Source organism: Chiloscyllium plagiosum, unplaced genomic scaffold (genome assembly GCF_037043375.1).
Source record: "Chiloscyllium plagiosum isolate Xiang-an unplaced genomic scaffold, Cpla_swu_hap1 HiC_scaffold_1, whole genome shotgun sequence".
Taxonomy (NCBI): Eukaryota; Metazoa; Chordata; class Chondrichthyes; order Orectolobiformes; family Hemiscylliidae; genus Chiloscyllium; species Chiloscyllium plagiosum.
In genome coordinates, this window is record NW_028270139.1 from 41,446,204 (window position 1) to 41,459,109 (window position 12,906).

General features: G+C 38.0%; 1 protein-coding gene across 6 annotated transcripts in view; it reads right to left on the bottom strand.

The window, feature by feature from the left end:
• Positions 1-12,906, bottom strand: part of LOC122552290 (vesicle-associated membrane protein 8) — a 135,526-nt gene that overhangs the window by 12,639 nt on the left and 109,981 nt on the right. For 3 of the 6 annotated variants that reach the window (XM_043695012.2, XM_087986463.1, XM_043695047.2), the window contains 2 exons: positions 10,150-10,308; positions 4,030-4,110 (listed from right to left, as the gene is read on the bottom strand). In XM_043695012.2, the coding sequence (XP_043550947.2) occupies positions 4,030-4,110; positions 10,150-10,308 (240 nt within the window). Of the gene's footprint in view, positions 1-821; positions 2,986-3,062; positions 4,111-10,149; positions 10,309-11,163; positions 11,230-12,906 lie in introns of those variants that run through there. The other 3 variants (XM_043695052.2, XM_043695021.2, XM_087986452.1) reach the window with 3 other exon arrangements.

A 12,906-nucleotide genomic window follows, 5' to 3' on the forward strand; every position in this document is an offset into this window, starting at 1 on the left:
TAATGTTGGTTCTGGGTATGCTACAATTTTGTAACAGAAATTCATGGAATCATCCTTAATTTTCCAGTTAGGCAATTTACAGGTACTCATCTTTATTGAATTTCACCACTTAAGTCTGACTGTATTTTCTATTTTCTTGCATTCATGTTCAGTTATGACTATATACCAATTTGCTGACAACTGATCATCTAATTGATTTACAAGTTATGCCGCTGAATATGCCTGCAGCCACTCATGCATGATGCTTACAATCATGGCACTGGTGTCCAATCCCAGAAATTGCTGGCATACATGGATCCCAGAGGTGCTCTCAGCTGGGAAGAAAGTCAGAGGAAACAGTCTGCAAGTTTTTTGCTCTTCCACTGTCACCTTTATTAAATAATAGAGCAACTGCATAATCTTCTAATCTGAAGGTGTTGAAAGCAGAGAACATTGAAAAGCTAGTTTGGCCTTCTAGAATGTCTTTAACTTTTGAAATCCTCTAAAAGCCATCTAGTCCAAGAAATCTGTTACTCCTGAGTGCTGTTAAATATTCAATTACTATCATATTCATTTTGTTGAGCCCCTTTCCCCGATTCATTTTCTCTGCATCTGTTCATAAAGTGCCTTAAGAACAAATCTGAACACTGACCATCTACTCAACCTGTATCTGAAGCTTACAACTCATCATCCATTTCTTAATGTGCAAATTTGGCAAATGTATTGGTTGACTCATTAATGTTTCCCTATTTTCTATTCATTAACAGTGTAAACATTTCATTTAGCTAAGAAAGCCAAATGGGAAGTAATTTGTGTACACATCTTTTAAAATCCTCCAAATTTCTTACTGTCTGACATATAAGCCATCTCAGTCTTTAAATGGCTTCTGTTGTACAGATAATGAACTACTGCAAAGCATGTATGAGTTCCCTGGCTTCATACTCATGAACTAGCTACCCATGACTATTACACCCATGAACAGCTGGAATAGTTTGTCAAAACAGTAGTAGATTTCCGCAATGGTATGACTTTGGCAGTTTTTATAACAAATGAAGTAGTTTAAATTATCCTTGTGATGTCAAAAAAAAGTTTGTACACAGGTAACTTCCACCATAAGCAAATGGCAGTCTCAGACATTTGTAAAAGAGCAACAGTAGTTCACTTCCAGTAAATTCTAGACCACGTACATGCTTTACATTGTACTATTGGAATCAGATTATTTGTGTAAATGCTTCAAGATTTTCTAGAAAGAATAAGAGTAAGTATAAATTAAGTGGTATAAATTTAAAGGGCTTGTAGTAACAGGGACTGTGGGATATGCCTACGCCTCTTTTGAAAATTGTATGAAAATCTTCTGATAAGTTGTGAAAGCTGTTAGGCATAACTTTGGGGGGTTGATAATGGTGTTCAAAATGAAGTACTTTAATAGTGTTAATAAGAACAAATAGTTACAAGTGGCAGACAGTTGAAACCTGGAAGACAGATTTTCGGTCATTGGCTAAAAAAACTGGGAGCAACTTGAAAAAGTACACAGCTTTTTTCTATGATCACAAATTAACTGCTTAATGGAAGGTGGAAACATTCAATAACTTTTAAAAGGGAATTGGATAAATATTTGAAGGGTAAATATTGCAGGATGATTGAGAAAGAGTAGGTGTGTAGGACTGTTTTTAATCCTATTAAAGGATGATGAGATGAATGACTTGTGTGTTTACTGTCAAGGTAAAATTAACAAGTTGTGCCTTCCTTGACTGGGAGAAAGGGTACTTTGTGAGCTGACAAGTATGATTTGATACTGCTTTTGGTGCTGCACTGGAAGTATTGACCTAATGAGGCTGGAGTGGCTAGTTCTTCTGCTTCTGAGCCAGTGTTGAGCTGTGTAAAAGTCCCACTCCAGGAATGAATGGCTATGAAAGATCCAGCCACCATTGTAGGTGGGTTAGTGTGTATTGGTGCCAGTCCCAGCCCGGATAAGAAGTGCCATGCTCTGAGATTTTGAGCTGCGGTTTGATGTTATGATTCCTGCATATTCTATTTAAAGTGTTTTGTTTCACTTGATATAAATAAAAAAAAACAAGCATGCAGCAGGGCTATTTTGATGTGTTGATCATGCAGTCTGGCTATTTCTGTTTATACTTAGTGACATGGTGTCTTATATAAACAATAATGAAAAGCTCAAAAAGACGCATGGACTGATTGGAGCCATTTCAGCCATTGGAGCCATATTCCCATCAACAATTCTTTACACTGTCACACAGTGAGTTAATTTAAATAGTAACAGGTTATTTATCCCACTCCTAAGATCCTTTTAGCTTATCAGTGACAATAATTACTTGATGAATTAAGAAAAGGAAAGAATTTGAATTACATCATACATGTTATGACTACAGGATATCACAAAGTGCTTTACAATCTATGAAATTGTTTGAATTAAAATCATTGACAGGTAGATAACATAGCAGCCAATTTGTGCACAGCAAGAACACGAAAAGATTAATGATGAAATAGTCTCAGACTAAGAAATAAATCTTGGCTCGGTCTCTAGGTATTCCATTCAAATAGCGTAACTGGATCATTTATAGTTACCTGAGAGTGCAGATGGGATCTAGTTTGACAATGTCTGACTCTGAACTATGCCCAAGTACTGCACTGAAATAATGGTATGGCAGGTAAGCAACATAAGTAAACAAGCAGTGGTGCTGACTTATAGTCTAGCTGTTTGAAGTAAAATATATCTAGATCATTATTCTGTACTTCCTCTGTTTATAATCCCCCTTTCTTTAGTCTTCATTGGTTACATCACGAAAACACTAGAAACAATGAAGCCATTTGCACACTTTTTTGATAAATTCCTATTTCTGTACACAAAGTTTGATTCAGTTATAATGTAACCTTGCTTGCTATATCCCTCCTTTGCTACTGTTTGTTTCTCCTTGCTCTTCCATCTCTTGGCATGCCAGCCTTTATTATAGCACTTGGTAAACCTGCTGTCACATATCTCGAAGGCTAAAAAGATGGAAACAATGTTTTTGTTTGAATAAAAACAAACATTTCATTAATATCATATTCTCCGTCCCAAATGAGGAAGATGTCACATCTGCCAGTTTACTAGATCTAAATGGGGAGTAAATAGGCTTCATGCAACTGGCTTTAATACATTAGGAAAGGTCAGTATTCTGATGACCCTTGCAGGAATACATATCCTTCATGAATGCTGAGAACAAGGTCAGGTATTTGCCTGCAGGTGATAGTTAAATAGCGTGTCGAGTTCAATATTTCAGTTCACTTGGAGCACTTCAATTGTATTTCAGCCCTTTGAAAATAATTTAGCTGAATAGTTGTCACAGAGGGAGAAAAGGAGCCCTCTTCTCTATATACATATAAACAGATATTGTAACTTGCATGGGCATACCAGTTCACTAAATTGTGAGCTGCTGCTCATGGTGAAGATTGTTGCCACCATCCTCTTCAAGTGCTGGAAGCTATAGGGTCTGTTTGCTCTAATGTGGTAGAGGAAAACTACTACTTGGTTGAATGAAGGTGAATTTCTTATTATCAAGATATAGTTTATTGCATGTTAGCAACTAGTTACATGTTATCTTGAAATAACAGACATCGTTACAGAGACTTTGAAGAGGGCTAGAGGTTAGGTCTCATTTCGATATCCTAAAATGTCTGCCCAAAAGTTCATATGACACCATCGTGGTGAGTGGTGCTTATGGCACTCTTTTAGTATTAACTCTTTCTGACTCATACAACAGTAACTATATAGGTATAATTATGTGCAATTCCAAGAAGGAATAAACTTCAAATATAAATATCCCTTATTCGTTTTTTTTCTGAAACTTGTACATAGAATGTTCATGTTTATATATATATATAACAATGTTCAAAATTTATAGCTTCAATATGTATTTCTGCAAAAGAACTACTCTATACTCTAAGGAGGTACATTTGCTTCAGTAGCTCGAACTAAGTAGAAAGGTCTTATGTTGGGATGACATCTGTAGCAATGAGAATGATGAGGATGATGATTATAACCACTATTACCACAATGATGATGATCATTTTTGTGTTTTTCCACCACATTTTCCTTGCAATCTTTGTGGAAGTTTTCTGAAAAGTGTCAGCCTGAAATCAAACAGGATAGATGTGTAAGATGTATGTGAATAATTGGTAATGCAAATCTTAAATATTGCGATAACGTTGAAGCTTTTCATCTTGTACCTATTAGGACTAACATATAAATCAAACTTTGAAAAAGCACATCAATTTAAACAACATGAGAAAAGCATGATTGATGGGACCAAGGTAAGCATGGTGATGCAGAAGACAATTTAAATTGTATGCTGTTTAAACTCTGATCAGGCAGATCGATTGTAATTGGTCAGGGGAATGCCATAGCAATTTGTTGTCTCCATAAGTCTTTGTCATTGAAAGGGATTGACCACAGGATCCTGTCGATGAACATATGTAGCTTCCAACATGCACAAATGAATCACACTGTAAATCCAACTGGTAATAGTAAGTTGTTTACTAGTGTGATATTTAACACACTCAGGATTGTTTAGTAAATGATGCCCAATAGCAAAATAACATCGGGTGTTCAATATGGTATTATGAGGTTTGCAAGTACAGACAAGTGGTTATGTTACAAATCTAAAGATCCTAGAATAGTGCTTGTGCTTGGCAAGCTTGCAAATATGACACCACTATTTTAAGTAAGGAACAAAAAAGAAAACTGGGAACTACAGACCTGTTAGCCTGATATTAGTGGCAGGAAAATGTTAGACCTGTTATAAAGGGATATAACAACTCAATATTTATAAAATAAAGATCTGATTGAGCAAAGTCAACATGGGTTTATGAAATATAAATCATGTTTGACAAACCTTTTAGAGTTTTATAAGATGTTACCAGCAGAGTAGATCAGGGAACTGTGGATTTTCAGATGACTTTCAAAAAAGCTCTACACAGCACGTTAGTAAACAAAATTAGCGCACATTCAGTAGGGAGTAATGTAATGGCATGGTTTGCAGACTTGTTAATGAAAAAACAGAAAGTAATAAATCCACTGACTCTAATTTGATAGATTGCCTGAGTTAGTTTAAACAAGAGGTTTTCTAAGTAATTCATACACGTTTTTATGTGGCTCTGTGGTGTTTTCTTTCAGAAAGACTGAACACCCTTGCAAATGAGTTGCTTCAAACTTCCCCCCCTGTAGGAAGTTAGGTCATTTTTCTTCTGATGGCCAGTACAGCTACAAATCAAACTTGCTCAGATGGAGGCCTCGTGAAATAAGATTCCCATAAAATTCAAAGGACAAAACAGTCAAATCCCTCTGATGGGAATGAACATTCGAAAGTATTTCAGTCAGCTCCTATTGTCTGAGGCCATCTGGCTTCAGATTTACATCCCAGTTTGAGGTTTCCCTGAGAAACCCATATCTTTATTAAAAGGTTTAACCTAGAAGCAAGCTTTAGAAATAATTTGAATTTTATCTGAGCATGGAGTATCTGTCAAAATATCCAAATATATGACAGGCAATCGCAAGGTTTGTAGCTCAGGTTGAGGTTTAGAAATGATCCTGGAGGAGACCATAAAGTGAAGCTGCGTGCTTTCTCACAATGCAGACTATTTGAACCCAAATGACTTGTCTTCTGTCACCCATCATTGACACGTATTGAAAATCACTCAGCAATGCAATGGAGAGCAAATAAATAACTCTTGAAATTAGCATTATGGTACCAAAAATATGCTTTGTCAAACCTTTTAATCTTGTACTCTTCACGTCAATTTGCAAGAAAGGAAAGACATCCTGTTTTAAATTTTTAAAATATTTTATATTCCAATTCCACCACCAGGAAGATAGGAAAACACCCGGGTGGCCAGTGACAAACACTGCCCTTCACATCAAAGGGCAGTGCTGTGTGATCAAAACAGTGAAGTGGAGGTTACTCCTGTTTTTTTTTTAAACCCCCACACTACCACCTAAGTGCGGTAGTGCTTATTCATCCTTTTTTTAAACTGAATGAGCAGATAGTGCTGATTGGTTGGCAAGTGGACTCCAATTTGTAGTGTCATTGTCTTGGAATGTGCATAAATTAAATAATGATTGACAGGTAACTACCAAGCTTCATTTACATTTAAACCAAATGGGTTGATTCGGATTAGCCAATGCTTTGCACTGAGGCATGAACAAGATAATAGCTGTTACCTGTTTTGAACTGAATTGGCAACCAGTCTGTGTGCCCAAAACACAAAATGCAATGTCCAACTTTAGATGTATTTCTGCAATTGGATATTTGTTTAATAATTCTAAGTGTGTTAAGAATTATGTTGACAATTTAAGGTTGGCAAACCTGCATGTACTGCAGCTACATACATTAATGCACAGAGCCTGATCTTTGCAGATAGAAAGAACATATTCACAAATCCCATCAATTTCAATTCAACAAAACAGATGATTTCCATTCTCTGCTTTATTTCTTAATCTATGCCATCACCAATCAGTGTCGACCAGCCTGTGTTAATTATCAGTCATCATCTGATTACTGCGTTTTCTTCACAAGACCTCTATCATTCAGAGTCCACTTGCTGAATAATCAGTGATGTCTTCTCAGACAGTTTGAAAAGATTGTTTTCCTTTTACCTTGGTCCTTCTTGCGAATTGTCCTAATGAACTGAAGGTGAAAAGTTTTGACAAATGTGTCTTTTTTTTAGCAACACAAATTCTGTACTCCCAAACTCCAATTGTAATACCATTGATCACTTTGAAAAATGCAGCAGTGAATGCATTAGATAATTATGTCCACCTCCTGCTGCTACTTAATAGATGGTGCAAGTGATGCCCAAATTAGACTGGAAGAGAACAGGACAAAGGAATGGGTTATGATATCCAGAACTCTGTCCTAGGAAAGTTATTAAGACTGGATGAAGGAAATTTTCAGAATTGAGTTTGATAGATGTTTGATAATCAAGGGTGTCAAGGGTTATGAAACGAACGTAAGTCAATAGATATAAAATAGAGACTGGCTCGAGGTACTAAATTGTTACTGCTGTTCATAGAATCGCTACAGTTTGGATCCTCTAAAGCAGATACAACCATACCATATTCCTGTAACCCAACTATTCTGCACATCCCTGCATATCACAAGTCAGCTTAGCCTGGCCAATTCACCTAATCTACACATCTTTGGACTGTGGGAGGAAACTGGAGCACCTGAAGGAAACCCACGCAGACATAAGGAAGGGAAGGTGCCAGGAGTGGTGGATGGGTTGGTGGTGGGGGGTGGACCTAATGAGGGAGTTGCAGAGGGTCTCTATGGAATGCAGATAGGGGTAGGGAGGGAATTATATTACTGGTGGTGGGGTCTGTTTGTAGGTGGCGGAAATGGCGGAGGATGATGCGATGTATCAGAGGTTGGTGGGATGGAAGGTGAGGACCAGGGGGGTTCTGTCCTTGTTGTGTTGGATGGGTGGGGTTCGAGGGCAGAGGTGCTGGTATCTATTCTATCTATTCTATTTATCTATTCATCTATCTACCAAATCTATCTATTCTTCCTATCTATCTATCCATTATTCCTCAAAATGGATATTATTATCAGACATCGTGTATACGTTTACATTTATGCTGGGAAATACACCCCTTTGGATCTTTTAGAGTCTCCATTTTTAATTATTTTTCATTGTTGGCCAATGTTTTATCAACCATTTGCTTCCAGTCTGGGGTCCCTTTTCATTTTACTGAAATTAATTAATTTTTAGTCCAAAACATTTAGAACACTCTCCCTTTTTCTAACATAAGTGGATGATTTGCAATTTTCAGTCTTGTCAAGTAATGATCTACCCCTATTAATTCAAAGTTTTATTTGCTAAAAATTGTAAATAATTCAATAGTTTTAATTAAGCAATTATGCCAACAGCACGAGACGTTTTTTGTACAACACAATTTTTTTAATAGATCATTTGGATTAAGCTTGAAGGCTAGAGTGTGTTTCTCTTCTGTTTTGATCAATGTGTCTTCAATCCACCATCAGCTGTTGAAAACACATTTCATCGTAACCCATATGCACAGTTAACATGTGTGTTAGCACTTGAAACCCAAGGAGGAAATGCACGGTGTTTAATCATTAATAAAACCATGTAGTTTACAGATAGTGTCACAGAAGAGACTTGTGGAGGGTTGATTCTCTCGCTTGTCGAGAGGTCTATGCCATATCTCTTTTAGATGACAGTGTTGCAGTTGATGACAGTCCTGTCTGTGGCAATTTCCCTAATGGTAGGCAATCATCTTGGTTGTCACAGTAGCAGACAATGAGCCAACTGAGGGCCCATCCATAAGACCACAAGATATTGGAGCAGAAATAGCCAATCAGCCCATTGAAACTGCTATGCCATTCAATGATAGGGCTCATTTCCATTTTCCTTCCTTTCCCATACTACACTTGATGCCCTTACTGATTAAAAATCTCTCAGCCTTGAATATACTTAATGACCGAATCTCAGCAGCCCTCTGCAGTAAATAATTCCAAAAGCTCTGAGACCAGAAATTCCTCCTCATTTTATTCCCTATTATAAGATTATGCCTCCTGCGGGTGGATTCTACCACGAAGGATATTAACCTTTCCACATCTACCCTGTCAAGTCCCTTAAAAACTTGTATGTTTCAATAATTTTGTCTCTCATTATTCTAAGCTCCAATGAGTAGACACAAACTATCTATACTGCACCAACAATGTGATTTTCCCATTGCTGGCTTGCAGGGATCTGTCCCAGACGTACTGCTTACAAACAGATACAAATGGTAGATTAATTAAGAAAAGCGCCACACTGACTTGAAGATAGAAGACACAGGGTGATGGTGCTGGAGGGTTGCCTTTCAGATTGGAGGCCTGTGACCAGTTTTGGGTCACAAGGATCGGTGCTGGTGCCACTGCTTTTCATCATTTATATAAATAATTTGGATGCGAACTTAGGAGGTAGAGTTAGTAAGTTTGCAGATGACACCAAAATTGGAGGTGTAGTGGAGGTGTAATGGTTACCTCAGAGTACAACGGGATCTTGATCAGATGTGCTGGTGGGCTGAGGAGTGACAGATGGAGTTTAATTTAGATAAATATGCAGTGCTGCATTTGGAAAGGCAAATCAGAGCAGAACTTAATGGAAAGGTCCTGGAAATTGTTGCTGAATAAACAGACCTTGGAGTGCATAATTCCTTGAAAGTAGAGTTGCAGATAGATAGGATAGTGAAGAAGGCATTTGGTATACTATCTTTTATTTGTCAGACCAATGAGTACAGGTGTTGGGAGGTCATGTTGCGGCTGTACAGGACATTGGTGAGGCCACTTTTGGAATATTTTGTGCAATTCTCATCTCCATCCTATCGGAAGGATGTTGTGAAACTTGCAAGAATTCAGAAAAGATTTACAAAGATTTTGCCAGGTTTGGAGGGCTTGAGCTATAGGGAGAGGCTGAATAGGCTGGTGCTGTTTTCCCTGGAACAGTGGCGGCTGAGAGGTGATCTTATAGAGGTTTATAAAATCATGAGGGGCATAGATAGGATAAATAGACAAATTTCCCTGTGGTGGGGAAATCCAGAACTAGAGAGCATAGGTTTAGGGCAAGAGGGAAAAGATATAAAATGAACCTAAGGGGCAGCTTTTTCATGCAGAAGGTGGTACGTGTATGGAATTAGCTGCCAGAGGAAGTGGTGGAGGCTGGTACAATTACAACATTTAAAATCTTCTGGATGGGCATATGAATGGGAAGGGTTTAGAGGGATATGGACCAAGTGTTGGAAAATGGGACTAGATTGGGTTAGGATATCTATTGGCATGGACAAGTTGGACCAAAGGGTCTATTTACATGCTGAACATCTCTGTGACTATGACTATATGAATGCTGGTGTAGAAAATGGATTGTGGTTAAAAGGCACCAATGAGGTAACATAGGTATAGTTTTACTCTGTGTCTGACTGCACTTTTGATATGCGTATACTTGATTAAACATATGGAATCCTTCCGCTGAATATCCATAGCCTTAAGCAGAGATTATATGCAGTGAAAAAAAACATGAAATATTATTAGTAAACTGTTTCTGAGGCTAAACATAAGAAGGAATGTATTTTTTTCCATTCACCATTTTCAATTGGGAAAGTGAGATACTTACAGATGCTTGGAGATCATCTGTCTTAATGATCAGGTCATCCAGTTTTTCTCCTCTTTCCAGAACCTTTTCAATGTTCTGTGACATGATGCCCTTTACATCATTCACCTGACCCTGTAGGTGAGACAACTTCTCAGGGCCTGGATCCATACTGCAGCTGGCCTGAAATGACACAGATTACCACTTCAAAACCTGTCACATCTCTCAGAAAACCATCAAAGCTCCTCACAAACAGCAAATTATTTTGAAGTTTTCACAGCTACTGCACAGAAAATATGACAACTAGTTAAGTGGCCATTTAGTCTATTGTTATGTAAACAACACCACATACAATCTATGAAACCCAGAAAAGCTGATAAGTAAAGCTCAAAAATGTCATGACATACTCCCAAAAAGACTGATAAATAAAAAAAGTGCTGAATAAAAGTCTATGACCAAAGCTGACATCTCATGGCAACCAAATAGGTTGCATTTTATTTCAACTGCATTGTATTTCAGGATTCCTCCTGGTGCTTTGGATACAATGATTTAATTCATTTTTTTTCTAAAAGCTGAAACCAACGAGCATCAAAAATTGTATTTAAGCCTATTCTCTGTGTATGAGTTGACACTCCTTTTCTGTTAAGAAATATTAAACTTACATTAGGGGTTGGCCTCAATATTTCACCTCAGAAATTCAAGATTGACTTGTTTTATAAGTTAGCTCATGGGATCAAGCATGCTGCCAAGAAAATGTGCTGGAGTTTCAGACATGTCCAAACAGCGACGTACAACAAACAAAGATAGTTATCTGACAAAAATGAAGTGCAGTACAAAGCTAGTTTCAAACTAGAAAGCGTAACATTTGTTCATCCATCAAATAGCTGTGTTACATTGAGGAATTCAATAAAAAATCTATTGCCAGAATGGAAGTTGAAGAAGCTGCTCCTGATCAAACATGTCATGAGATCAGGGACCAGCTATTAACCTGGCCTTGAGTTGTACATACTGGACTAGGCCCTCTGTCAGAATGCTTACGTTTTTACCAGAAGTGAAGAATCTAAACTTGTACTGAAGTGAGTCAAACATTGAGTTGAGCAAAGATTTCAAAGCACCAGCTGGTTAGTGTAGGCAAAAGTGAGGACTGCAGATGCTGGAAACCAGAGTTTAGATTAGAGTCGTGCTGAAAAAGCACAGCAGGTCAGGCAGCATCCGAGGAGCAGGAAAATCGACGTTTCAGGCTAAAGCCCTTCATCAGGAATAGAGGCAGGGAGTCTCCAGGGTGGAGAGATAAATGCGGGGTGGGGCTGGGGAGAAGGTAGCAAAGAATACAATAGGTGAATGGGGATGGGGATGGAGGTGATAGGTCAGAGAGGAGGGTGGAGCGGATAGGTGAGAAGGTTGATTGACAGGTGGGATAGGTCATGGGGACAGTGCTGAGCTGGAAGGTTGGAACTGGAGTAAGGTGGGGGGAGGGGAAGTGAGGAAACTGGTGAAGTTCACATTGATGCCCTGGGTTGAAGTGTTCCGAGGCTGGTTAGTGTAGCCACTTTATGGAAACAAAAAGTCTAGTGTTTTGACAGAAGTCCTGGACAGCGTAGAGAGTACCAAAAGATCTCAATGCCAAAATTATCAGTTTCCAAAAAAATTATCAGGCAGTAGGAAAAAAAAGTGTTTATAATAACATCAGCAACGTGGACATGTCAACATGGGCCATTATTTCAATGTACCCAGCATCTAAACTGTGGAGCAGAAAACTCTACAAACAATTCTAATGAAAAGTATAGGTAATAAGAGTGGTATTATCCTGTAAAACTGATGGAGCAAAATTAATTCATTATTAACATGTAATTTTCAAATGCAGGAATTATGTCCATGTCTGCAATAACAGTTGAATGGATGAGCATGAAGTGAAGCTGTGGATCAAAAATATGCAGCATAGATGTCCAGTAGTGTAGTCAGAGAATGCAGTGGGTATTGTTTAGTCCCATAAACTCATTTAAATCAAGGCGTGCCTGCAAAGAAAAACTATCCAATCTGCAGATAAATCAGGCTGTCTAATATCCATAATTCAATCTTTGGATGAATGTGTGCTTCAACAAGTCCTTCAAGTATCACATTTGCCTTTAATTGAATACATGAATTGATGGTAGAGAAATAACCTTCACAAACAATGTTGCTCCACTCAATGTTTTTTTTTGTGATTTAGTCATCCACTGATGAGATCCACAAGTTACTATCATACCCTTCAAGAATGCAGAATATTCAATCACATCAATAGAGAGATGATTTATTGTGAAGGGATGATTTTGAAACTGAAAATATCTAAGCTGATCTCAAGTAGGTTTCTTGCAATGCTTATATTCTCTAGCATTTAGAAAGATGAGAGGCAATCTCACTGAGGCATACCAGGTCCTGAAGGGGCCTCACAGGGTAGATGGTGAGAAGTTATTTCCACGAGTTAGGGAATTCAAAACATGTGAGTACAGGAGTAGGATAAAGGGCCAATTATTTGGGAGTGAGACGAAGAGAAATTACTTCTCTCAAAGGGATTTAAATCTTTGGAATTCTCTAGCCCACAGTATTGTGGATATTTCATTGTTGAATATGTTTAAAACTGGGATAAACAGGGTTCTGTTCCCCTGAATCAAGGGATATGGGAAGTGGAGCTGAAGCTAAATACTAGACATGATCACATAAAATTGTGGGGTGAGTTCAGTGTGGTCTGTTCCTGTTCCTATTTCTTGAGTTCTTAAATGCCATAGCCAAAACAACTTCGAT